The sequence below is a fragment of the Gorilla gorilla genome, chromosome 10 (assembly GCF_029281585.2).
Source record: "Gorilla gorilla gorilla isolate KB3781 chromosome 10, NHGRI_mGorGor1-v2.1_pri, whole genome shotgun sequence".
Taxonomy (NCBI): domain Eukaryota; kingdom Metazoa; phylum Chordata; class Mammalia; order Primates; family Hominidae; genus Gorilla; species Gorilla gorilla.
This window is the reverse complement of record NC_073234.2, coordinates 19,883,932-19,911,234: the sequence shown is the minus strand read 5'-3', so window position 1 is coordinate 19,911,234 and position 27,303 is coordinate 19,883,932. Positions and strand designations below refer to the sequence as shown.

The 27,303-nt window shown below is 45.5% G+C and overlaps 1 protein-coding gene and 1 long non-coding RNA gene across 4 annotated transcripts in view; one reads left to right on the top strand and one right to left on the bottom strand.

Annotated features, from left to right (window-relative positions):
* CCND2 (cyclin D2) overlaps positions 1 to 1,817 on the bottom strand; it is a 31,763-nt gene extending 29,946 nt beyond the window's left edge. The window contains exon 1 of the mRNA XM_004052524.5: positions 1,261 to 1,817. Within this exon, the coding sequence (XP_004052572.2) occupies positions 1,261 to 1,455 (195 nt within the window). The 5' untranslated portion in view covers positions 1,456 to 1,817. The remainder of the gene's footprint in view (positions 1 to 1,260) is intronic.
* LOC115936464 (uncharacterized) lies at positions 16 to 26,985 on the top strand. Of its 3 annotated transcripts, none has more exons than XR_010129290.1 (3): positions 16 to 199; positions 23,907 to 24,011; positions 26,559 to 26,985. It is a non-coding gene; the product is annotated as an uncharacterized lncRNA (long non-coding RNA). The 3 variants fall into 3 exon arrangements; XR_008670299.2 differs by having other exon boundaries at positions 16 to 475; XR_010129289.1 differs by lacking the exon at positions 16 to 199 and having other exon boundaries at positions 19,756 to 24,011.
* Positions 26,986 to 27,303: the final 318 nt, after the last annotated feature.

Genomic DNA, 27,303 nt, shown 5'->3' with positions numbered 1-27,303 from the left:
GGGGAGAGGTGGGGAAGAGAGGGGGAGGGAGGAGAGGAGGAAGAGCGCCGCAGCCTCGGCAGCTGGAGTCGGAGCAGGGGGGGGGATGGTTTCAAAAAATAATTAAAAATCGAGGAAATATCCTAGAAAAGCCCTTTTGGCGTGAAAACCCCAAAGAAGAGCCAGGCTTCCCGAAACAGAGGTTTCGGGTGCCAGAAAGGTCTGTATTCCGACCCCTGGGGCTTTGAATCCCGGGAGGAAACTTGAAGGGGTGAGCGCCGCGGCGGGAGTGTCCGGCTGCGGCCCACAAGGACAGAAACTAGGGAACGTGGTGACGAGCTAGGGGAAAGACGGGAGCAGAGAGCCCTGGAAAGAGGCACGGGGGGCTCCCACCTCTCCTTTAGGGGTGACCCGGTATCCCCCCTACACACACCCCCTCCCCCCCCCTTCCTACCCCACCCAAATCTCCGCACCGAGGAAGCTGGAAAACCAAACTGTAAGTAATCTTCGTGAGGTGGGGGGTGGGGGAGAGGGCACGATTAAAAGTGGGGTGGCCGGGATAATGGGGTGCGAGGGTAAGCGGGCGACGTTTCCCAGCCTTTCCAAAGGGAGTTTGCAAAGCAACATGGCGAAACCACGGCAGGTCCAGAGCTGTGCATACGTGGGCACACGGCTCGCTGGGCAAAGACTTGGAGTGAGGGGCAAGAAGTGGTTCTTTTGGGTTCCCCTGAAACACACGTTTCTTCAATGGGACTTCCGGGGCTCCCGAATTCCCCGTTTCTCTCCTTCTCCCTCCTCCCTCCACCTCCCCGGTGAAGTGCCAGCGCGGAGTCGCGACCACATGTGGGGACCTGAGGCCAAGACGAATTTGCTGTGGCCTTTTGGGGGGGTTGCCTTTCTACTCGGGGTCCCGATTTCAGGCCCCGACTCTCTTCCTGGCCGCAGCGCAAGCAGCCGCGGCGGCTTCGCAAAAGACAGGTCGCGAGGGGGGTGGGAAGAAGAGGCAGCCACATGCAGGCACACGCGCGCGGGATACTCCCCCACCCCCGCCCAGGACAGCCTCGCTTCTCCCGGATTTTCCTCCCCCCTCTCCCTCCCCAGTTTATCTGGAGAGGAACAGAAATAAAGCCACGCGTCTCGCCAAAAGGCGCGCGGTAAACTCCCGCACAGGAGCCGGGAGGCCGGCGCGGGGATTGCCCTCTCCCAGGTTTAGGGCTCCGGCCGGGGACCCGAGCATCCGGAGGGGTCCTGGCTCCTGGCGAGCGCCACCCCCCGACCTACCTCCAACATCCAGGTGGCCACCATTCTGCGCATGTAGGGTTGGATGTCCTTCTGCACGCACTTGAAGTAGGAGCACTGCGGAAGGTAGCGCTCCTCGATGGTGAGCAGGTTCTGCAGGACGCGGTCGTCTCGGAGCAGGTTGCGGTCCCGCACGGCCCTGCGGACCGGGTCCACCTCGTGGCACAGCAGCTCCATGGCCAGCCCGGCGACCCCTCTCTCTCCTGCTTTCCCCGGTCTGGAAAAGGGTTTTTCTGTTTTTGTTTTTTGGAAGGGGAGGGGAAAGCGTTCCCCTGACCTCCTTCCTTTGGCTAAATAGGGGGTTTTCGGGGGAGAGGTGAGGGCAGAGAGAGAAGGTGGAGCAGAAGAGAGGCGAGGATTGGGTGGTGGGCGAGCAGAGCCTCAGGGCTGCCTCACTCGCACCGGTCCTCCCCTTAAAACTGGTCTCGCTCTCCTCTGCTCGCTCTTCTCCGCTCTGAGGCGGTGACGCAAGCTGGCTGGGCAGTTAGCTCTCCTCCCTCTCCCCGCGCTCCCCGCTCTGGTTCCTCCTCCCCTTTCCTCCCCTCCCGGTCCTCCCCTCCTCCTTTCAATCTCTCCCTCCCTCCCTCCTTTTCCCCTCTCGTTATTAAGGAGAACAGCAGCTGGCCCGACCCAACTTCAAACGCGGTCCCCCGCCACCCCCCACCCCTCTCCCTCCATCCAGCCCTGCATGGCAGGGGCCCCGGACAGGGCAACCCACAAAAAACTACCGATTCCTATTTCTGCCCTCTAATTTCACTCATTCTGTAGGTGTAGCACGCCAAAATACGACCCTCCAACTTTGGCTTCTTCAAAACGGATCCTAATCCTCCTGCCCTTGTATTTAAGATCCAGGAATGTAGGGTAGATTATTTGAAGATGGGGTGACCTCAGACAATTTAGAAATAGGTCCCTTAAGTGAAAAATAAGGGAGGGGGTGATTTTAGAAAATAGCAACCTCGCATACCCAGAGATAAAGGTCATGTCCCTGAAGTCTGTGTTCCTGATAACTTCGAAGCTGTTTCAAAAGCCCCGATTAAAGGGACCAGAACAACGTCCCTTCTGCCCCCCCTGCAGAGTGTGTGCAGAGGAAGAAGAGGGAGGGAGAGGTGGGTATTAGGAAGGAAGGGGGATGCTTCTCTGGAGGGATATAGAATGTGAGCCTCGAGCAGAAACCATCGTGTTTCTGGGGGCTCTTCGGACGCCGTCGGGCGACGCGGTGCAGCGTCTAGGGCCGCCGCAGGCCGGGGGCAGGGCTCCCAGCGGTTCCTCCGCGGCCAGCGGCCACGCAGGAAAAACCCGCTTCCTCGCCCCTGCATCTGCTGACAAGCCGCCCGAGGTGTCTGCGCTGAGCGTGGCCACACCGATACAGCTTTCTAGGAAATGGCCCGGGAGGGGGAGGGGGCGAGTGAGGGATTAGGTCCGGTTCCCCGTCGCTCCCCCTGCGCAAACACCACCACCCCTTCCTTTCCCGGAGGCATGAGGCCTCCACCCTCGGTCCTTCGCCCGCATCCTCGCCGACCCCTCCGGTTTCGCGCCTCACTCGCCAGGCTTTCTCCCTGGGAGCCGACTGCGGTGAAGTCGCCGCCAGCACGGTCGGCCCTGACACGTGTTCTAACGCATCCTTGAGTCAAGGCTGTCTTTACAGGAGATATGATCTGGTGGCGTTTCTTCACCTCCTTCCTCCTGTCACCCCCCACCCCCACCGTGCCCTTTGGTGTATTTCACTCCAGGAGGAAGGGGAGAGACCAGCGCCCTGATGTGCTGGCCAAGCTGGCACGTGCAGCGGGCATGGCGTGGCTCGAGCTCTCTGGGCACACCGAGGCCGACCGAGTACCTCCCTCACCGAGAGAGGGGGCCCGGGCAGGGGCGCAGAGAGCCAGCAAGGCGGGGTGGGGCGCGGGCTGGGTGAGCCGTACACTAGGTTCCCTGCAAGGCGGAGGAGGGGAGCGAATAAACTAGAGGTGCAAGCGATTAACTCAGGCCCCGGAGCCAGCCTCTTTAAACGAGGGTGGGGCGGAAGGGGTGGTGGGGGGGAAAGGAGGGGATATCGCTTTAAAAGGGTGAGTAAGAGTTTGGGGCGCCGTCTCCCCTCCCTCTATTTGCATAGCCAATAGCTCTGGGGCTCCTGCTACTGCGCGCTGATTGTTACCGGGCAGATTACTTTTTTTTTTTTTTTTTTTTTTTTTTTTTTTTAGTAGGACGCGTTCCCCACTACATCAAAAGGAAGCCAAGGGAGGGCGGAGGGAGAGCGGGCGCTGGGGCGGGCGAAAGCTGGGGAGAGGCCCGGCCGCCTCCGACCTTATCAATAGCAGCGGGAATGAGTATCCCATCTCCTATATGTAAAGAAAGGGGAGGGAAGGGGCGGGCGAGGAAAATGTCTAATTGCTATGGAAGCCATTAGCTTTCAGGAAGAAAAAAAGCTCGCTGAAAAACCCAAGTTGCAAACTCAAAATGAAACAGTCCAGCGCCGCGGATGACACCCGGGCCGAATACCGTGTACACCCGCACACAGTCGGCCCCGAACAATCACCTATTGGTTTTAGTCACGTTGGGCTTCCCAACTTAAGCTTCTGAGTCACCCCGGATAAGTACATTCACTTACATTTTAAGACCCCCATAAGGGAATTACTCCAATTTCACCCAAGCCACCTTTGAGCGGATCAAAGAAAGTTGCAGCGGGGAGAGGCGAGAGAAGGAGGGAGCGCGGGAGGTATTTTTAAAGTATAAATCTAACCCGACAGGCAAGGACAGAGGCCGCCGGGGCTCCCAGCCTCTGGACATCACTTGATAGCTCTGCGAGCAAGGTCTCTTCCACCCCGACTCCGCACACCCGCCCTTCTCCGGGGAAAGGCATCCAGAGCTCTGGGTCTCCCGAAGTGGGGGCAGGGGGGGCGAGGAAGAAGCGGGTGGTCGTCCCGGGGCCTAGCCCACCCCGAGGAGAATGCCTGGGTGGCGAGTCCTCACGTCTCGGGAGTGAGCCGAGGGCCCTCTCGCCCCTTCCCCCTTCCCCTCCCCCTACTCCGTCTTGCTTTACAGAGAAATTCCAGCGGGGAGGGGGGCAGCGAATGGGAGGGGCAGAGAGGGTCGCGGCCGGATGCCCCCCCTTCCCGGCGCCCTCTGCATTCATGGAGACCCGCAAGTTCGGGCGCTTCCCGCGTGGCAGGCTCGCCTCTTGAAGTTCCCCTGTCCACTTCCCCTTCCGATTACTGACTGTTCCCGAGCGTGAAGCTCGCCATCGAATCCAATCCCCGGTGGTTTTGCAGACTCTCACACGTGGGGTGGGGCGTGAGAGGGTGCGGAGGTTGGCAGGAATGTCTCTAGGAGGCTTGGACTGGAAACTGAGTTTTCCCTTTTGGTCGCCACTCCAGCCATGTGTTAAAACCCTAATTTCTTGTTAAAATGCACTCCACCTAGCACGCGGGAAAACGCATGTTGCCTTCTAGGCAAAAGTGCACATTTTCTTTCGGTGTAGACTTCGGTTTCAAGAAAAAGCGCAAGAGCCTGTGCTCTGGCTTTGAAGTCCAAACTGATCACCGTGGCGCGGGGGTGGGGGGCGGCGAGAGGGGGTAGATTGTTGGTTCTTCATTATCTCCTTTTCACCCTTCACGGAAAAAAATACATATATATATATATCCCATGTAGGACTGGTGATAAACTTTAGCGAACGCCAGTTTTATTGGACTTTTATTCTTTTTCCGGCCGGCTCCCCACCCTCTACGCTAGCGTTTTGGAGTTTCGGTTGGAAAGTGTACAAAGCCTGGAGGTGGAGGGTGCAGCAGGGTGTTGGGTGTTTATAGGCACTTTTCTGCAGGAGCCTGCAGCACTAAGCACACATACTCCCAAGCTTACCTGGCGGATGCCTGCCAGCCAGGTGATTCCGCCGTCGGCTCAAGGCCCGGGAGCAGCGCGAGTTCGAGTCCCGCCTTCTCCGCGCAGGGGCGCCTAGGCCAGGTGGGGAGCGGGTAGTGACTGAGTTCAGGCTCAGAAATGGGAGCCACTGCCTTCCCCTCGGCTCCCCCAAAGAGTGGAGCTGTGTTTGTGTTTCTCCGTGGAGGGATGGATGGTCAATCAAAACCGAAAACCCGACTGGCAAAATGCGAGGGGACACATAAATCCGAGGGGACACATAGGAGGCACATCAAGAGGAAGGAGGGAGTGCAGGCAAAGTAGAAAAATGCGGACAAGGAGAAGAGGGAAACGTCGGGAAGCGGAGAGCACGGGGGAGGAGGGTGGGTGGGGACGGGCAGTGCGATTGCAGGTGTGAACTCGCTTCCGGGACCCTCTGGTCGCAGCCGCGCCCGCCGGGGCGCTGGGGCGCTGCGTTCTGGAGGGGGGCAGAGTCCGCCAGGCCTGTGCATCCGCACTCCCTTCGGCGAATTTCGGCTTGGACGGGGCTGGATTACTGAGGCGGCAGATGCGACAGGCGTGAGTTAAGAAGGCGAGCGCCTGCCGTCTGTCACCCACCTAGCATCTCACTCCCCTCCCTTAGGAAAAAAAAAAAATTAAAAGACCCGAACTTCCCCCTCTTCCTGTCTGATTCAGCTTAGGACACGCCTCACGCGGCCGAAAATAGCTCTGGAAATACATTTGCTTTACAAAAGTGAATTTTCCAATAAGCTTTGGGGCGGGGGGCGTCCGGCGGTCGGCGTCGGGGGGCCCTGCCTCCCGGGAGGAGAAGGAACCGGCCGCCTCCGCCCTTCTCCCCCTCCAGGCGCCCCCGGGAGGGGGCCGCTGGGCGGCGGAATCGCGCCTCCGCTCGGGGAGCCACCACGCGGCTTTTTCGCGGAATTTTGACGTCATCCACACGTGGGGGAAGGGGCTGGGAGAGCAAGAGGAAGCGGCGGGGGAGGGGGCCGCGGCTGGGAGAGCGCGGCGGCGGCGCGGCGGGTCTGGCACCCTCGCGGTGGGCGCAGCGCCGGGCAGGGTCCGGGCCCTGGGCAGCGCGGCAGAGGAGGCCGTGCCGCAGACCCCGGAGCCAGCGCCGCGACCCGCCTCCCTCCCCGCCCCCCGCCCCTCGCCATCTTCCACCCCCAAGCAGTTTATTTTTTTCTGCTTTGAAATCGGGGCCGCTCTTTGCTCCGGAAAAAGCTCATTTCTTTAGGTTATGGTCCTGTTCCGCTGGGTACTGAGATCAGACTGAAATCCCGATCCCTGGTCGCGACCCCCGCCACTTGACTTTCTATCCTCTCTCCACCTAAGAGAGTCGTGAATGTCTTTTTCGGTTCCTCGGGGAGTGAGTTCTGCACTGACTTTTACACCCGGAGTTTTTCATGCGCGACATATTCCTCCCTGCTCCCTTTCATGCGCGACATATTCCTCCCTGCTCCCCCGCCCCATTCACCATCTCAGTATCAGCTGGGTTGGTTAATACGATGGCTATTACATGTAAGATAACCCGTGCATGCATTGTGAGCGATATCGGATGAATTTTGCTGCATTTGGAACAAATGGATCTAGAAATACCCTTTCAAAACAGTTTTACAAATCGATGTGAAAACATGTAGGGCGACTCCCTTCCCACTCGCTGGATACCCTCGTGGCATCCGTGCTCATGCAGAATCTTCTAAACTGCAAGGGCTGAAAACTGCAGCTGCAGAGTGAGCCCACGCACCTTCATTTCCCCTAAATTTGGGCAAAGTCCTTTTAATCTTTCAATCTGGGGGGTTATAGCTGAAATGTGTCATTATTTTCTAAACCCACGGTGACAGTTCTGAGTTTATGCTGAAATTTACAAGGAGCTTCAGTGGGGATGTTTGGGAGAGAAATACTGTGAACTGACTTTTACCTCTTTGAAGTAAAGGGGCTGTTGTAGGAATCAGATGCAGAAAGCTAGGGGTGTCTCTGAAAATGTGGATTTGAAGTGGAATTATTTGTTTCAAAAGTAGGAGAGAAGCTTTCTGTCTGAATCAGATATTAAGTGTGGAAATGTTTCTTTTTTAAGGTGACACAGTTTGGTTATGAACAGTACTTTTTCCTTCTTTTTAACACATTCCCTCTATTTTTAACTTATTATTTATTTCTTTTTCGTTTTATGATTGCTGGTCTGACCCAAGAGACTTGGTTTTGTTTCTTCTGGGGGAAAAAATGAGCTATAATTAATAAAAATGTCAGTAATTACTGTCATGATTAGCCTGAGTGAACTGTATTTAAGAGTGCTTGCTTTTTGGTGCCTGATTTGATGGACACTTGGTTTGTCTGCATAAAGGTAGAAAAATAGGATAAATTATTAAAAGAAAAGGAAGGAGCCAAAGGAAGTGTTTAAAAAACTAAAAAAGCAAAATGTCCTTTAAATTTAGCTTCAGCTTCATTTCAGACAGTTAAGTAGTGGAGGTTAAGTTAAGCACTTTAGAGATGTAAATTCTTTGTAAAATGTCAAGACTATCCTCACCAGAATTTTTTTTTGAACAATAGTCAATTTTATTTGTTTTCTAAGCACTTTAATTTTGTCCAAATTCAAACATTCATTCCCCTTAAAAATGTCCACTTTCCCAATGTGATTAAATATTCTTTCGATTTCATGGTTTTATTCAGCTGTGTATCAGTTGCAGCCAATTGAAGCAATATAAAGTATTTCTAATAAATATTTCATATTTTAATTTTCAATCTTTAAACTTAAGAATTACTAGCATCTATTACTACAGTTTATAACATAATTCCATAACATGCTAAATTAATATTTACCAAACTTAAAAAAACAAATTAATAAAAAAACAGAGAAATAGTTCTCTTCTTGAGGCTTTTTTTGGTTTGTTTTCCTTGTGGCAAATTTCAGGAGGCAGATTTAAAATTTTTCTAAAATCATTTTCTTGTTGTTCTTTTGTTGGGATTAAAAGGAATGAGTTTTGAAATGTGAAACAGGTTGATTTTAAAGTTTTATAATCTTCAAAATGTATACCTCTGCAGAGATATGTTCTATTTTAGAATTGACCTGAAAATAGGTAGTTCGTATAAGTGTGCTAGACAATCCAAGCCAGTTGGATGTAGATGCCTATAAGGAATGCATTTCCTCTTTACTCAGCCTTAAATAAGGGCATCTGCTCTTACAAGAACTTGAAACAAAGTCTGCACCTATGCATGATGCAAACAACTCAAAAAGCACAAATCTAGAGCAAAGGGGGTTTATGTGGAAGGTGAAATTAGAGCAAAAAAATCCAAATTTATTTCTGCTCTTAGCTATCTCAAATCATACTTTCGTTGTGGTCTCATCAGTTGTAAACCAAATAATTATTTCTTTGTGATGTATAGAGGTGAGTTCCTTCAAGCTTCATTGGTAATAATAGTAATTATGATGATGATAATAATAAAAATTATCTTCCTTATTCTTTCGATGAGTGTGTGTGGGGGGATGTTCACTTTATTTCTTTAAACATTATCATCAAATTGTAAAAAAAAAAAAGTATGGATGCCAAAGTTAGGTTATTGTTCTGAGAAATAACACAAAAAATATTTAATTTTGTGCTTTTGAAAATAAAAAGTCACCAACATTTAATATACCTATTGCCTAGGAGAAGCAAAAAAAAAAAGACAGGATTAAAAAAGAAAAGAAAATTCCTTTGCATAATTTCCAAAGCCTTTCCTTCATCGTGCCCACATATGTTTCCATTTTTGAGAGCAGCCAGTCAGTCCATCAGGCAAATGCAAACCCAGGACCCAAACTCTTTCCTGGTGTCAAGGAAGATATTCTGAAGCAAATGGTTTGGGTTAGTTTACATTAGGTTTCAGATGAAATGTCTCACATCTGGCATCCCATGTGAATTATTTCAGGATCGTGAACCATTATTTTAAAAAAATATTTTGAGAGAGGCGAGCCTAGATCATGGATTAGGGCTGTGCAGGCCGTTTTGTGTGGGGGTCTCACTGAAATCATTTAAACTCAGGAAATTTAGTTGTATCAAGTAGCAGCACATCATCCCCATTGTGTAGTTCCAGTAAACGAGTGACTTGCAACCTTTTCTACCCCCTACTTTCTTCTGAATATATATTCTTCTAATGTTTCTCTTTTTAAATAAAATGGCATATTTAATTTAAAATTTCCCTAACAAAATATTGAATAAGGCTCAAATTTACTTGCTTTTGTACAAGAAAACTTCATATAATCACTCTTTGTAGTGTAATTACCAGCAATTTTATGTCATCTAGCAAATGATTTAAGTAAGTCGGTAATGGAACGCCAGTGAAATTTGCTACACTTGGGATGAAAACCATACTTACCTCAAGAAATCAAAGTCTGACCTTCCATTTAGACACTTAAGACTTTACCAAGGCAGACTGTATGTTTCATTTAGTGGAAACCTTTCCCATTCAGGAAAGCATCATTCTCAACCATAGATTAGATGCAGTCTTGCTTGGAGCCAGGGGAATGGACTGCAGGACCTCATGCCATTTTGGCCAGTCATAGAATACGCCTTCTGTGTCTGGAAGTTTGCGACTGAAACTCTATATAGTATTCATTAAGGTTATTCATGCTGAGAGATCACATATGTGTTAAACTGATAACATCACAGGTCTGTGCAGAGATACATCAGAACATGTCAGGGGTATGATTCCAATCTGTAAGGTAGAATTTAAGTGGTTTTAATGGAAGAGTTAAATATGCTGAGATTTTTGTGCTTTGGAGAATGCCTTTGGGTTTTGCAATTTATCCATTCATTTATTTGATTAAAATTGAGTCCTTACCACATACCAAACACTATGCTAGGCATTGGGGATATCGTGGACATAGACAATGTTTTGGAAGGTAGACAGGAAGGAGAGTTGAATCACACAGTCCGCGTCCCTGGGAAGCACATTGTCTAGTGATGAAGCATGGGAAACAATACCCCGGATAAGTACATGTTCTTAAAAAATAATAAAATCATAGAACAAAAGGCACAGAAAGATATGCTATTTTATCCACCTTACACAACATACCTTAAACCAGGGAGGTGGAAATTTATCTTTTCTTTAAAACTCAGTCTAGTCAAGTAACCGTTACTTGGATTGCATAGTGATTTTAAGAATTATGTTCCTAAATTATGTTCTTAATTTGTTTATATTCTATGGGAACAAGTTGGTTGGATGTCTGATTCACATATCACATATATGGGACTCAGTCCCTTTAAAGTAGCCAAAGATAGAGCCGTTTCCTTGGTCCATCATACTGAGAGCATTCCTTTCTTTGAGTAGCTGTATTTCCCACAGCATCTGTTTCTCGTCTGAACGAGCCCTCCCTGTATCTGACAGGGCATTGATTAGTGTTTCACTCCTTTGGCTAGGGAATTTGAGGTCACAATAGCTCATTTTCTTGTCCTGGGACACCCAGACATTAAGAGCAGAATATAGACCTCTGATTATTAGCTTGACTGTCTCCTAGAATTGATGCAGAAAATCCTGTCCTTTTTATTAGCATCATGTTGGTGAAACAGCTCTAGCCTAGAAGTCAGAATACAGCCATCCCTCAGTGTCTGTGGGGATATTGGTTCAAAGACTCCCACCCCACCACCAAAATCCAGGATGTAAAAATCCGATATAAAATGGTGTAATATTTGCATATAGCCTATACGCTTCTCCCATACACTTTAAATTATCGCTAGATTACTTACAGTACCTAATATAAAGTAAATGCTTTGGAAGCGGTTATGCTGTGTTTTTATTTGTATTACTTCTCATTGTTGTATTTATTTTTTTACTGTGTTTTTTTCTCTGAATATTTTTGATCTGTGGTTGGGTGTATCTGTGGATACGGAACCCATGGATAGAGAGGGCCGACTGTACCCTCTTTCTTGCTTCTACTCTGCACTAACCAGCACTGTGACCTTGGGGATAGATTATGTGTTTCCAAGATTGAGTTTCCTCAGCTACAAAATTAACTGGCTGTAGTAAATGATCGTTAAGTTCCCTTTCAGCTCAAAATCTGTAAAATTCCAGTGACTTTATTATCATCATCAAAATCGGAATCAATTTATTATATATTTTATGTTTTAAACAAGGATTCTTAAATTGTGGGTTTAGGTATGCTCTTACTTCCCAGGTATCTGGGAGAATTAATCTATCAAGAGTTGGAACTTTTAACATTTAGTTCCTCATATAGATGGGCACTTGGTACATGTCAGCTGAGGAAAAATGCTGTTTTCCTTGTCCTAAGGAATAGAACTGCCTAAGTTAATAGAATAGCAGTCTTCAAAAATATATAGAGCATAAGAATATATGGACTATAACACTGCTCCAGGGTGCTTAAGGAAATCCTAGCAGGTTAGTTTAACCTAAAGCTTAAACTAACCTAAAGCTTATTCCTACAACTCAAACAGAGCCCCCATCAGAGCGCATATAGACACGGTTTGGAATGGACCCTAACTTGCAGATGCTTCTTTAGGTGACAGTCCATGGACCTGGTGAGCCTCTTTAAACAAAGCTCGTTCTGAGCTACCCAGAACTCATGGAGCATCAGCTTGCTCCTTTAGTGAAAAAGAGAATTAAGCAAATTTTGCGGAGTTGCAATCTTTGGACAAGACATCCCCTTTTGTTTCCTGGCAAGTCTTGATAACAAGAAACAAGCAAGGAAAGATTTCTGCTGTATCCCACTTTTCTCCCTCACTTTTCATTGCTTTGAACATGGGAGAAACATCATCTATTGAGGTTACATGCACTCCAGTAAAGTCCACTTACATGCAAATTATTTGCTTTACAAAATGATATGTTTGTAGACACGTTTCCTTTTTAAGGTGTGGCTCCTACAAAAGAGAAATTCATAGTAATTAATAATTATATCTGAGATGGTTTTTAAACAATGTTCTAGATAATTTGTAAAATTTATGGTATATGGCATGGAGAGAGTGCTGGATTTGGGGTTAGGAGAGATGTATTCTAGTCCTCATTCTGCCACAAGCTGTGTAACTTGGGGCAAGACTTGAACAAGATCACAGCAACTTATGATTATAAGGAAACTTCACGGGTCTCCGAGGTCATACTCCCATCTATCATGGCAGTACCTATTCAGTTAAATGATTTACTAAAGGTCACACAGCTAGTTAGGGGCCCAAACATCCTACCTCCTGGCAATTTTTACCCTTAAGTGCTGTCTCCAGCCACTGAAACGAGGCAGAACAAGCCATCTCCCTCATTGATACTGACAGCTGCTCAGATATTTGGAAGCGCCATCTCTTCATCTTGTCCCTTAGACTGAATTACCCTTTCTCTTTAGCTGTTCAGCTGGACATTAGACTACCAGCAGGCTGCCCTCCTCTGGATCCTGACTAGTTCACTGGTATCCATCTTAAAGTGTTGTGTCCTTCTTAATGTGTGGCTAATGAGAGAGAGCAATTTGGAGCAACTTCAGAAACCTCGGACCATCAAGGCAGTTACAGAAGAATACAATAGGGCATGACTGCCGTCTTTGCATTCTCCACCCCAGGCTCCTGGAACAAGCCTCCTCCAGTACCACTGGGGATACTGGTCTAGAGAAGAAAGATAAAATAGTTATCTCTTCTTCTGGAAGCTGATCTCATTAATGAAACCCCAAGTTGCACTCCATTTTCTCATCTGTAATCAGGTGAACTAAATGAGGGATCATTTTACCTCATCTGTGTTCTGTGGCCCCAAAGAATAAAACTAGTGTCACTGATTAAACATTAGAAGACAAATTTCTGGGCCCAGCGTGGGGGCTCACACCTGCAATCCCAGCACTTTGGGAGGCCGAGGTGAACAAATCACTTGAGGTCAGGAGTTTGAGACTAGCCTGGCCAACATGGTGAAACCCCGTCTCTACTAAAAAAACAAAAATTAGCTGGGCGTGGCGGCGCAGCCTGTAGTCCCAGCTGCGTGGGAGGCTGAGGCAGGAGAATCACTTGAACTGGGAGGTGAAGGTTGCAGTGAGTTGAGAACACGCCACTGCACTCCAGCCTGGGCAACAGAGCGAGACTGTGTCTCAAAAGAAAAGACAGATTTCTGTTTGTATAATGAGCTTCCTCTGCAAGTCATCCCTACACAGTGGGGTTGACTTCAGGAATCAGGTAAAGTGCCTATGGCAACTCATTAGGATGTTATGAGGGGACTGAATAGTCATTTATTTGCTCTTAGCCTTGGTTTCCTCATCTGTAAAACTGGAATAGTAATACCTACCAAGCAGAGTGATTGTAATGAGTAAATGTTTATAGTATGTTTAATACAGTGCCCTGGCATAGTAAGCACTGAAACAAAGCTAAGTGGGTTTTTTAAACTTTAACAGTAATTAAAGTCTATTGTGTTGTGTTCTTTCAGAACCAATTTACCTCTAGGAGTGTGTGGAATTATTAATGTATGTCATATACTGTGTGAAGCTATGGGAATTTCTGTACCAGATCTCAGCTCTGGGGGGTTTTTACTTTTTCACTTCACCATGGATCAGTCACTCAATGACTGTGGCCAACATGCTGTAATCTCAAACCAGTCTATTCTGAACTCCAGATTACTACATCCTCACTGACAGGTACTAGGAGGTAACCTTCCAACTTGAGTAGAAGGCACAGGAAAAACTCATCCACAGAATCCCAGAAGTGCAAAGAACCTTAGGCATCCAATCCAATGTTTCCCAAAATGAGGAAGGATACATTAGTTCATTTTTGCACTGCTATAAAGACATATCCGAGACTAGGTAATTTATAAAGAAAAGAGGTTTAATTGACTCACAGTTCCATGTGGCTGAGGGGGCCTCAGGAAACTTAGAATCATGGTGGAAGGCAAAGAGGAATCAAGGACCTTCTTCCCATGGCAGCAGGAGAGAGAAATGCAAGCAAGGGAAATGCCAGACACTTATAAAACCATCAGATCTCACGAGAACTCACTCACTATCATGAGAACAGCATTGAGGAAACTGCTTCCATGATCCAATCACCTCCCACTGGGTCCCTCCCTTGACACGTAGGGATTATGGGTATTAGAATTCAAGATAAGATTTGAGTGGAGACACTGCCAAATCATATCAGAGGAGGTATATGGAGGAGCATGCATTTTGCATTTTAGTAATTTGAGGTTTATTCTAATGAGTATTAGGAAAAAAGTAACATTTAAACTCATAATTTCACAGATATTATGATGGTGTTTAACTTTATAAAGGGAATTGATTTTTAAAAAATTAATTTGAATAAGTGATACATAGATACAGGTTTTTTAAATCAGGAAGGTTGTATGCAAATAACTAAGATTTAGGAAACATTGCTTCCTTAAAAAACTCCAGATCAGAGAGGGACAGCAGCTCACGTGCACCCAGGATCACATAGCCTTTTAGTGACAGAGCTGGGACTAAATTAGTGTGCCTCACTACTAAAACTACGGAAGTTAAGACTTTGCAGGGATTCTTCTCATTTAAACAGTATTGTTACAATTTTTTCATTCTTTCTGTTTTTTTCTGACAATATTTCATTCACTTATTGTTCCACACATGAATTCTGCCCTATGAATGACATTAGATACTTCTTATTGCTTACTTTTGCTTTAATGATGCTCCCTACTTTGGGTTTTTGGATCGGGTACCTTGCTTTTCACCAGACCTGTGACTTTTGCGTCCCTAGGTGGGTTTGCATCTGTTTTCTCACCTTCTCAAATTTCTCTGCCTTTTCAAAGTCACTTTTGAACTTATCTTTCAACTACCTGAAGTGGTGATACCAGTTGGTGCTACCAAGAGACTGACTAGAAAAAGGAAAAAGAAGAACAGGTGAATGTGCTGTCCATCAGGGACTTTGAAAAGCTCTAACATATTCTTGAGAATCTAGAAAATCACATGTGTGTCTATGGCTCTGTGCATGCCCAAGAAAGACCTGAGAAGGTGCTACTCTTTCACCAAACCAGCTGACCTGGAGGCTCTCTGTGCAGGCAGAAAGTGACAGTGGACAGAACTTTAAGCTTCCCACCAGATTGTTGAAGGCATGCTCCAACAGATACAGAGTCCCCCAGCAAAGGCTGGGAAATGTATTGATTTAAAGCATTTAAGGAAATCTCTGTCTAATCATTAGCTGACCAGGAAGCAAATCAAACAGAGAATTTAGTGGTTGCACACGACCAAATATACAGACTTTATAGAATTAGTCCAGGAAAATCACTAAGTAAACAACAACAATAAATTCAGCAGGATGTTGGGGGGTTCTGATTTCCAGAGTTGCTACCCTGTATTATTTTAAATGTTTGGTTTTCAATAAAAAATTATGAGGCACACAAAGAAACAGGAAAATATGGCCTATGCATAGGGGAAAAAAGCAATTAATTGAAACTGTACCCGAGGCAGCCCAAATGTTGCACTTACTCGACAAAGACTTTAGCTATTATAAATATAAATATGTTCAAGGCACTAAATGAAACAATCTCTAAAGAATTAAAGTATAAGAAATAGAGAATGTCAGTAAAGAGGAAGAAATTCTTTAAAAGAACCAAATAGAAATTCTGAAATCAAATAGTAAAATAACTAAAATAAAAAATTTACGGCCGGGTGCGATGGCTCACGCCTGTAATCCCAGCACTTTGGGAGGAAGAGGCAGGTGATCATGAGGTCAGGAGATCGAGACCATCCTGGCTAACATGGTGAAAACCCGTCTTTACTAAAAATACAGAAAATTAGCTGGGCATGGCGGCATGCACTTGTAGTCCCGGATACTCGGGAGGCTGAGGCAAGAGAATGGCATGAACCTAGGAGATGGAGGTTGCAGTAAGCTGAGATTGCACCACTGTACTCCAGCCTGGGCTACAGAGTGAAACTCTGTCTCAAAAAAAAAAAAAAAAAAGAAAAGAAAAGAAAAAAAAATCACTAGGCAGGGGCTCAATAGCAGATTTGAACTAGCAGAAGAAAGAATCACCTAACTTGAAGCTGTGTTAATTGAGATCATCCAGTCTGAGAAACAGAGAAAAAAGAATAATGAAGAAAAATGAACAGAGTCTTAGAGACCTGTGGGGCACCATCAAGCCTACCAACATACACATAATTGGAGTGTCAGAAGGAGGAGAGAAAAAAAGTGCAGAAAGAATATTTAAAGAAATGATGGCTGAAAAATCCCAAATTTATTTAAAACATTACACATACAAGAAGCTCATCAAACTCTAAGTAGATTAAACTCAAAGAGAGTCACACCTAGACACAACATAGTCAAACTTTCAAAAGAAAGAGAGAAACTTGAAAACAGCAAGACAAAAAGCAACTCATCACATACAAGGAATCTTCAATGAGTTAAACAGTTGACTTCTCATCAGAAACCATGGAAGCCAGAAGGTAGTGAGCTATCATGTTCAAAGCACTGAAAGAAAAACACAGTCAACCAATAATTCTATATCTGGCAAAATTATTCTTCAAAGATGAAGGCACAATTAAGACAATTTCCAGATCTTTTTTAAAAACAACAGAGATTTCATTGCTGGTAGACCCTTCCTACAAGAAATACTAAAGGGTGTTCTTATGGCTTAAATGAAAGGATGCTAGACAGTGACTCAAATCCATATAAATACATAAAAAGCACTGCTAAATGCAACAACACAGGTAAATATATAAGACAATATGAATGTAAGTTTTCTTTTTTTTGTAATTGTTTTTCTCTATCTGATTAAAAGACAACTAACTACATAAAGCAATAATTTTAAATGTGTTGATGGACTTATATAAAGGTGTAATTTTATGACAATAATAACACAGGAGAGGGGAGGGAGCTAAGCTTGGAGTCAAGTTTTTATATAGTGCTGAAATTAAGTTGGTGTTAATCCAAACTAGATTGTTTAAAATTTAAGTGTTAATTGTCATCCCCAGAGCACCCAGTAAGAAAATAATTTTGAAAATATAGGAAATGAAAAAGAATCTACATGTCACACTAGATAATAGACATTTAACACAAAAGAAGACAGTAACAGAGGAACAGAACAACAAAAAAGACATAATGTATATAGAAAACATTCTCTAATCAAAAGGGAGAAAATAGATAAAAGAAAATATGATCCAACTATATGCTGTCTGTAAGAGACATACTTTAAATTAAAAAGCAAATAAGTTTAAAGATGGAAAAAATACATACTATGAAAATAATAACCAAAAGAGAGCTGGAGTTGCCACGCAAATACCGGACAAAATAGACTTTAAGACACAAATTGTTACTAGAGATAAAAGGAATGTTTTATAATGATAAAAGGGTCAGTCCATCTGAAGACCTAACAATTATGAACATATATGCACCTAATAGCAGAGCTCCAAAATACATGGAAAAAAATCTGTTTTGTATTGGACAGAAACTTGCCTCTGTGTTGCTTTTACTCCTGGATCTTATTTCTGTTATCTGGAGCCTCACACAACATATACCTGACACATATATGACTAGAAGGTTTTTCAGATATTTGAAGCCAACTGTCATGCCTTTTCTTACTTTCAATTTTTTATGTGACCTTGTCCCTATACATTTTTTTCCTAGAATGTATTTATATCTTTTATAAAGAAGGCTACTGCAATGTTAAGAGAGGAACCTACTTTCATAGAATTTCAGAGTTGGAAGGAAACCAAGACGATCTTATTCAAATCTCTACTTTTATAGATGAGTAAACTGGGGCCTGAGCTGGTTAAGTCATTGAGCCAGTTAATGGCAGACCAAGATTCATAATCTTGGTTTTCAAACTACTTGTTCAGTGTTTATTCCAACATTTTCCTTCTTTGATAGTTTTTCCTACTTTAAGTTGCTATTTCTTCTCCCTTCTTTCAGTGGTATCTGGCATCTTTCATCAGAGAAAAAAGCTCAGTGATGAAGAAACTGCACTAGACATTAAAAGACATGGATTCTTATCTTTTTTGGTCACTAATCAACTTTCGAGGCCTTGGATAAGTCCCTTATGAAAATAATAACTATTATTATTCACCAATAATATTTTACACTATTGAGTACCTACTGTTTATGAGGCACTGTGCCAGGCACTTTGCCTATATGCCTCTTCATATAAGTGTTCAAAATGTGTCTCCTTTCTTATCTATACAATAAGCAGGTTGTCTGTTGTCCTATCCAGCTCTGGAATTGGATGATTGTAAAAAGCTATCTTTATTAGTATAGTCTTATAATGCCTGAGGCTTCATCTGTATCTTCCTCTTTCTTGTTTCCTGGGCTGGCAGGAAATTGTAAGGAAGATTAGAATACTTTCTCTAGATTTGTCACTATAGCAAATCCTTTGTATGTGTACCCTTCCAAGGGACTTTCCATTTTCCCATAGGACTTGGCTTGACTTTTACTGGTCCTGTTCAGGGTTTCCAGGATCATATTCTCAGCCTACTTCTCACTTTAGATTTTCCCGTGGGCCTTTGATTCACTCTCATGGCTTCTTATTTCACCTATGAGCTCAGAGAAGTGAATAATTTGATGAAGTTCACTCAGCTATTAGCAGCAAACTTGACAGTCTGTCTGATCCCACTGTGTTTGTTATTTCTGCTACATGAGTCCCATCTCTGAAAGTTCACTTGATCTTACTTTCCCACCCTTGCTTAAGACCTAGCTCAAGCCCTAACCTGTCATCATCACACCAGGCCAAGTGCTCCTCCCTCCCAATTTACCCAGAGAGTGATGTTTGCACTGCACATCAGGCATCACCTTGGGACTTGCCCCTTGGCAGACTTTGTGGTCTAGTGGTTATGAATGTGGGGTCTGGAGACAGAGAGCCAAAGTATGAATCCTGGCTCTACCACTTATTGGCTGTGCAACCACAGAAAAGTTACTTAACCTCTCTGGGCCTCAGTTTCTTCAACTATAATCAGGAACTGCTAGTAGCACTTACTTCATAGGGTTGTTACGAGGATAAATGTGATAATCCATGTAAAGGCAAGTAGCACAATGCCTGACACATGAAAGAAGCACACATTAAATTGACTCCTTCACCAGATCTTGGGGTAATCCCTGATTGGCCCAGGATGATCAACATAATCCCATCCATCTTGCAGAGTGATTGAGTCAGAGTTGGGTACATGCACTTGACTAGTTTAGAGTGGCTTGCAGGATGCAGATGACGTGGCCTCAGGTATGAAGCTTGGAATTGGAATTGCCAAGGTTGTTTTTTTTTTTTTTTAAACTAGAGGGAAGTCAACTTGAGGACAAAGCTGACACATGTAGTAAGAAAGAACTGAGAAGAGCAAAGGAACTAGAACCAGAGGCTTGATCAGCTATCTCCTGAAGTCCCATTGACCTTTGGAATTTTCGTTGCTTGAGCCAATTAAAAATTTGGGGAGCCAAGCACGGTTGTGCATGCGTATAGTTGCCTGTAGTCCCAGCTACTGAAGAGGCTGAGGTGGGAGGATCACTTGAGCTCAGGAGTTTGAGTCCAGCCTGAGCAACATAGTGAGACCTTGTCTCTAAAAAACTAAATAAAAATGCATACTTTTTTTTTTTTTTTTTTTTTGAGACGGAGTCTCGCTCTGTCGCCCAGGGCTGGAGTGCAGTGGTGCGATCTCGGCTCACTGCAAGCTCCGCCTCCCGGGTTCACGCCATTCTCCTGCCTCAGCCTCCCGAGTAGCTGGGACTACAGGCGCCCGCCACGACGCCCGGCTAATTTTTTGTATTTTTTAGTAGAGACGGGGTTTCACCATGTTAGCAGGATGGTCTTGATTTCCTGACCTTGTGATCCGCCCGCCTCGGCCTCCCAAAGTGCTGGGATCATAGGCGTGAGCCACCGCGCCCGGCCAAGAAAAACGCATACTTTTAAGTCAGGTGGGGTGGCACGCACCTGTAGTCCCAACTACTCAGGAGGCTGAGGCAGAAGGATTGCTTAAGGCCAGGAGTTTGAAGATATAGTGCACTATGATCATACCTAGGAGTAGCCACTGCACTCCAGCCTAGGCAACATACGAAACCCTGTTTCAAAAAATAAATTGGTACTTAAGCTAATTTGTTAGTTTTTTAAATCATCTGTAACTGAAAATATCCTCGATATCCTCATTGATACTGTATATTATTATTACTATCATCTTCCCATGTATATCAAACCTTTGTCATTAGATCATAATGTCCTTTGGAACAAAAATGAACTAAAATGAACTTACTGAGCAGTATGCTGCCATTCCACCTAGTACAGATCTGGCACATAGCAGGTTCTCGTCCATTCACACTTCATATTGGATACTAATTTCACCCTGGTATCTATGGATTTTCAGCATTTATTTATTTATTTATTTTGAGATGGAGGAGTCTCGCTCTGTCGCCCAGGCTAGGTTGCAATGGTGCAATCTTGGCTCATTGCAACCTCCACCTCCTGGGTTCAAGTGTTCTCCTGCCTCAGCCTCCCAAGTACCTGAGACTACAGGCATGCACCACCATGCCAGCTAATTTTTGTATTTTTAGTAGAGACTGGGGTTTCACCATGTTGGCCAGGCTGGTCTCAAAGTTCTCACTTCGGGTGATCCGCCCACCTCAGCCTCCCAAAGTGCTGGGATTATAGCGGTGAATTACCGTGCCCGGCCCAGACTTTGAGCATCTTTAAGGAAGAAAGAGGAGGTGGCCAGAGTCCCAGGTAGGGTGATGGCCTGCTGCTGCTTTGTCTTTTTACTGTCCTATAATGAGCGGAAAGTAAAATAGTTAATAGACTAGTTCATCCTTATTGAGCACCAGGGATTGTACACACTGGATCATCATTCTTCCTGTCAGTTACCTATGGGTATATTATTAATGCCCTGTGTTGCAGATTGGAAATTTATGCTCAACAATGATATTTAACTTATGTAGATCACATAGCCTCTACATAGCATAATTTAGGATCCTGTGCTCAAATTACTGTATCCATAACTTTTTGTCATCCCACTTTAAAGAAAATGAAATTAGAAGTCTTAGACAATGCATTCTGAGTATGGCTTACATACTCAGTAAAATGGTATACAGCGCTAATCAACAGACCCAGACTCAAAAAGCTTTGGACTGCTACCAAGAGATTCGTAAATAAATGTACATTAACTTTAAATAAAATGTGTATGGTATGTATGATTCATTTTTTATGATTTCTCACTTTCCCAACATTTTCAGATAACTCATCGTTTCCTCAATCACATCAGAGAGATCTTGATGGTTTTCTTTTTGGAACTTAACAGTTTAAAAACCTAAATAGGATCATGCCAAACATATTGTTCTGTGACTTGATTTTTTTCAGTGGATAATCATCTCTTGGAGTCTTGCCATGCCAGTACATATACATCTACTTCATTCATTGTAAGTGCAGAATGCTTTTCAATAGCAAGGATATGCCAGAATTTTATGACTTCCCATAATTAATGGCATTTGGGGGCCCTCCTTCACCAGTTGTTTGCTTGTATACATAATGTGCCATCAGCATCGTCACACTTGCTTCTTTATGCATTCAAGTGCCAGTGGAAGGAGAAAGATCTTGAAGTCCTGATTCTATCAATTAAGTGGTCCAAGAAAGAGAATGAGCATCTTGAGGTCTCCATCTTCAACAGCCTTACAGTCTGGAGGGAAGCAGACACACACACAGCTTTTACTTAGGGAGATGGGGGTCAACTGAAGGTTAAGGGAGTGCAAAAAGAGGGAGACTGAGGGGTTCAGTCGAGGGGATGACTGAGAAGGCTGCCTGGAGGAGGTGTGCTTGAGTCCTGGGTTCAAGGGTTAAAAGGCTCTGATGCTTGGTCTGCTAATCTTTCTTATCGTATCGTTGCCTGGCAGTATGCCTGTTATTTGAGTGGACTCTTCTTGGACCATTTGCTTGGATGAACAGTGGGCAGAAGTGGAAAGGAAGGGTGCTCTGGACAAAGGTGACAAAGCCCAGGAACAAAAGTCGGAAAGTGCACAGTGTGCCCAGAGGGCCAGGAATTGGGTGGAGTGACTGGCTCCTTGGTCGCTTGCAAGTAGCATGAGAACAGAGAGGGCTGGGAGCATGCACTAAAAAGCACTAGGACAAATTTAGGTTTGCACAGAAAAGGACGTTTCATCAGGGTACGTGAGGAAAGTTGAGTAGAGAATTTAGGAATGGAGCAGACGACTCTGGTTGGGATGATGAGAGCGGAGAGACAGATCCATGTTCTTTCCAGGTGCCCCAGCAGCTCCAGGTCTCGCTGAACCTGTTACTATGGCAGCGTCTATGCTTCACTTTTGAGGATTGCTTCTGCTTTGAAATAGCCATGTGGAAGAAAAACTACAAAGTTTTGAGGGGGAAAAAAACGCACCTAACTTTAGCTGCCGTTGTGTCTTCATCTGTAAAAATCTTCTTCATGTCTCATGGATTTCAACATGCAGTTTATCTTGGTTTGTTCCATAAAACATCAGATGCAACTTTAATGGCCTAACCCCAAAAAGATAACTTGGCAGCCATCAAGCATTCAGCAGCGTTCCAAATGCCCTCTTGCTGGAGCCAGCCTTCTACGGGGCCATGTGGATGTCAGGCACACACAATTTGAGTCACGCTGACATAGCTGGGATGCCTGGATTGCACTGGAATCTGGGGGGTACCAATCACAGGCCAGAGAGAAGCCATTGGCTGGAAGGAACAATGCCAGCGTGTTCACCGTCTCTGCAGAAGGAGGGGGTGTTGATGGTGAGGGGAATGACAGTTGCAGCCAAAGGAGCAAAATGACCCCAAAGCAGGGTGGGCACATGTCAGTGATGCTGGGCAGAAGCACTCCAGGGGCTCAGGTCATGACCACACCCCTTTTCTCCTGCCCCACAACCAGAAAAATTAAGAAGGTACAAGATTTTCCCTAAAACTTAATGTACAGAATACCCTGCTGTCTTCAGGTTTTTGGGAAATCCAGGGTTCACAACAACAGCCCAAATATATGAAGCACTTACCTCTACCAGGCACTGTCTGTATCTTACAAATAATTCATTTAATTCTCACAACTCCTTAATGAGGTAACTTTTACAATTTCCATTTTATGATGAGGGAAACTGAGGCTTAGAAAGATTAAGAAACTTGCCCAAATCCTGCAGCCAGAAATGGGCAGAATCAAGACATGAACCACAGTCTCTCAAAAGCCAAAGCCTGGGCACTCACTACTACCCTCAACAGCCCGGTGGCTGGTTCATGCCATCTGTGCCACCCTCACACAGCCACCTCTTGGATGGTAGAACCCTGTGTGTTGAACAAGTAGAGAAACATTCTACAAGGATTCTTTTTCCTCCCCTGTTTTCCTGGGGGCTGAGTAGCCATGTTTAAACATGCTGTTCATCCGACACTTGTTTACTTCAGTGCCTGTGATGTGCAAGACCCCAGACCAGGAACAGTAAGAGGGCATGAGGATAACCCAGCGTGGAGACCACTCTGGAGGAGGCTGCAGACTGGAGGCGCTGTCGTAGCCAGCTGCATTTTGGAGTCTGGGTTGCATGTCTTAGATCTCGAATGAGTTTGGTCATTATTTTTTCAGCCGGGGTTTTCTTCCTCCCTCCCTGTCTTCCTTCCTTTTCTCCTTCCTTCCTTCATTCCTTCCTTCCTTCCTTTCTTCCTTCCTTCTTTCCTCCCTCCCTCCCTTCCTTCTTCCTTTCTCTCTTTCTTTTATTTTCTCTCTTTCTTTCTTTTATTTTCTCTCTTTCTCTGTCTCTCTCTTTCTTCCTCCCTCCCTCCCTTTCTCTCCTTCTTTCTTTCTCCCTCCCTCCTCTCCTCCCTCTCTTGGTCTCTCTCTCTCTCTCCCTTCCTTCCTTTGTTCTTTCAAGATTTTTCTTTCTTTCTTTCTTTTTTTAAAGGTGTAAGCCTTTTTCTGGTTTACTACATGCCAAGGACTGCGCTAAATCATTCACATGAAACCACCAGCGTGCATCACCTCGTTTGGTCCTCCCACAGTCTAACGGGTAGGTACTGTCATTATCCTCATTTTAAGAAAATGAAGAAACGGGAGCTCAGAGAGGTGAATTGATGTCTCCACCGTCTGCCTGATTCAGTACCCTGCACCCTTAACCACTATAAAAGAACAACATGCCAATAGTTCCCTAATGCTGTAAAAGGCACTGTTTTAAACGCATCCTTTATATCAACTCACTCACTCCCCCAAACAGGCACAATAGAAATTACTATTATCCTTGTTTAATACATTGGGAAACCGAAGCACAGAAAAGTCATGTAATTTTCCCCAGGTCACCCAGCTAGTAAGTGACAGAGCTGGGTTTCTGTTTCACCGAGGAAGACATTCCTCAGTTTTTGTTCTGTTTTGTTTTTCACTTGAAATCCCCCGCGATGGCCCAGAGTGGAATGCCAGGGTCCTGAGAATAAAGTCTCTGAGCTGAACTGGGAAGGGGTGCCAGTGGCAGCTGTGTCCCCTACAGCTCTGGAAGGTGGAGGCGGTGGAGACAGCAACTACACAGCAGCCACAAGCCTGGGTCCCTGCCAGGGGAGACCTCAAAGTCCCCTCGAGGGTTGGCTTCTCTGTGCTGGGCCGTGCACAAAGGCGAGTCGTGGCTTCCAGGAGGCCAGCAGAACATGGTCCTCGGGAGAGGAGAAAGCCCGAGGGAAGGGCTGATGGGACCTCAGCCGTCAGCTCTGAGAAGGGCTGCTCTGTAGGAGAGGGGATGTAGGAAACAGCTCCAGCTCCGCCAAGAGCCAGGCAAGCAAAAGTAGGTTTCTGTTTGAGCAGCAGCTGGGGAATTTCAGGGAGAGAGAGGAATCCGTTCCCAACAATGCATAATGTTCAACCCTGGAAGAGGTGACCATCAAGGGGGCCTCTGGAAAGAGGAGACGGGCTGCCCTTAGGCTGGCCTCTTTATTATCTCTGCCCCTAACCTTTGGGAATCCTGTCCATCTTTGAGTCCCTGGCGCCAGTGACTCCACTCTGCGAATCCCTTCCTGACCAGCCATCCCCCACACCCGTAAGACTCCAAGTTCTTTTTGGGGGACAGAAAGCCCAAGTATGCTGAGGTCCAGGCTGCTCCACATTCATCCCTGGGTGGGCTGTGGCTCAAACCAGTCATTTGGGTGATAGAAGTCTCAGACACTCTGGAAGCTAGCCCAGTTGGTCCTAGTGCCCCCAAGAACACTCACACCCTATTCTCCTGCAGCAAATACACCCTCTCTACTATTCGTTTGGCCTTGGGTATGAGGTATCATGTGACCTCGCTGGCGTCGCATCTCCTGGTATTAGCGGCTTCTTGCATGAGTACATTTCTCAGATGATCAGACCATGTGCCGCCTACCGCTGTAACTGCTTTATGGGGTTATCCATTTAATTCTCCCAAGAACCCCATGAGTTGATGTTGTTTTTATCACCATATTACAGAGAAGGAAATGGGGGCCTAAGTGCTCAGTGGCTACGGGATGAGCTGGGACTCAAACACAATATTGGAACCCCAGCCATCAAAATCTGTGATTTGTCCCTGGTTTGTGTCTCAACAAAAAGAAGTCAGAGTCTTTCTTACTCCCTTATATCTCCCGTAGCTCCCCCGGTGAGGGTCTGTATACAGTAGTTGTTCAAAAGATGTGGGCTTTTACTGACTGTTCAAAGACATTTCTAGGTTTTTTTTTTTTTTTTTTTTTTGAGACGAAGTCTCGCTCTGTGGCCCAGGCGGGAGTGCAGTGGCGCAATCTCGGCTCACTGCAAGCTCCGCCTCCTGGGTTCACGCCATTCTCCTGCCTCAGCCTCCCGAGTAGCTGGGATCACAGGCGCCTGCCATCACGCCCGGCTAATTTTTTTGTATTTTTAGTAGAGACGGGGTTTCACCGTGTTAGCCAGGATGGTCTTGATCTCCTGACCTCGTGATCCGCCCGCCTCGGCCTCCCAAAGTGCTGGGATTACAAGCGTGAGCCACCACGCCCGGCCCTAGGTTGGTTTTTTAATGATCAGTGAGACAGGGTGCCCTTAACAGGACAAAATAGTGTTGAATCCTTGGTAGACAAAATCAGGTGCTTTTTGGAAGAAATGAGAGAGAGATTTGCAGGCCATGTATTAGAAAACTTTGTTCCAAGTCTTTTTTTTTTTTTTTTTTTTTGAGACAGAGTCTCACCCTGTTGCCCAGGCTGGAGTGCAGCAGCATGATCTCGGCTCACAGTAACCTCTGCCTCTGGGGTTCAAGCAATTCTCCTGCCTCAGCTTCCTGAGTAGCTGGGATTACAGGCGTGCACCACAACACCTGCCTAATTTTTGTATTTTTGTAGAGACGGGGTTTCACCATGTTGGCCAGGCTGGTCTGGAACTCCTGACCCCAAGTGATCTGCCCGCCTCAGCCTCCCAAAGTGCTGGGATTACAGGTGTGATCCACCACGCCCGGCCATGTTCCAAGTCCTTAAGGTAACAAGGAGAAATGTGAGAAGCCCATTTGGGAATGAAGGATGCAGGAAAGCCCTGTAACTGAGGCAGCCAATCAGAAGCTTTTATTAATGGCCCTCTTTCTTTTGTCCCCCACTTCCAGAAGAATCTACCATAAAACCAACAGACTCCTCCTGATCTCTACCTGTGCTGTCTGCCTCTCTAGTTCCGGACACTGAGAGCTGGTGCCCTGTGGCCACCTCAAGCTGGAACCCTGCAAGATCACCAAGAAGACTGCGTGCCTCGCTCTAGCCTTCCGAAGGGAAAGTAGACTCCTGTTTTTGAGAGAAATTACCTGATTTCGAGAGAAACGTAAAGGACTTTTTTTTCCTTAACATTCCACTCGTAAAAATGAAGTTTGGAAGAACTTCTGCAAACTCTGAGTGTTTTGGTCAATTGACCTTTTACTGTACTAAGCAAATCTGAAGCCACAAATACATTGGGGAGGAAGGTATACCCTTCACAAAAGATTCGTCACTTAGCCAGATACTCTGTTGCCATGCTTCTTTAAATAAAGCACATTTCTGGTATATTTTATTTATTTATTTTTATTTTTTAGAGTTGGGGTCTTGCTCTGTTGCTCAGGCTAGAATGCAGTGATATGATCAGAGCTTATTACAGCCTTGAACTCCTGGGCTCAAGTAATCTGCCTGCCTCAGCCTCACAATTCATTGGGATTACAAGCATGAGCCACCGTGCCTGGCTCTTTTCCTGGTATATTTTAAATTGTTTCATTTCCTTGAAAGTGAGATTTATCTATTACATTCAGAAAATCTGGCAAGATATACCTGATTGCTTGAGATCCCTAAAAATCGTATTACATTAACATTGAAAGGGGCATTTGAGTC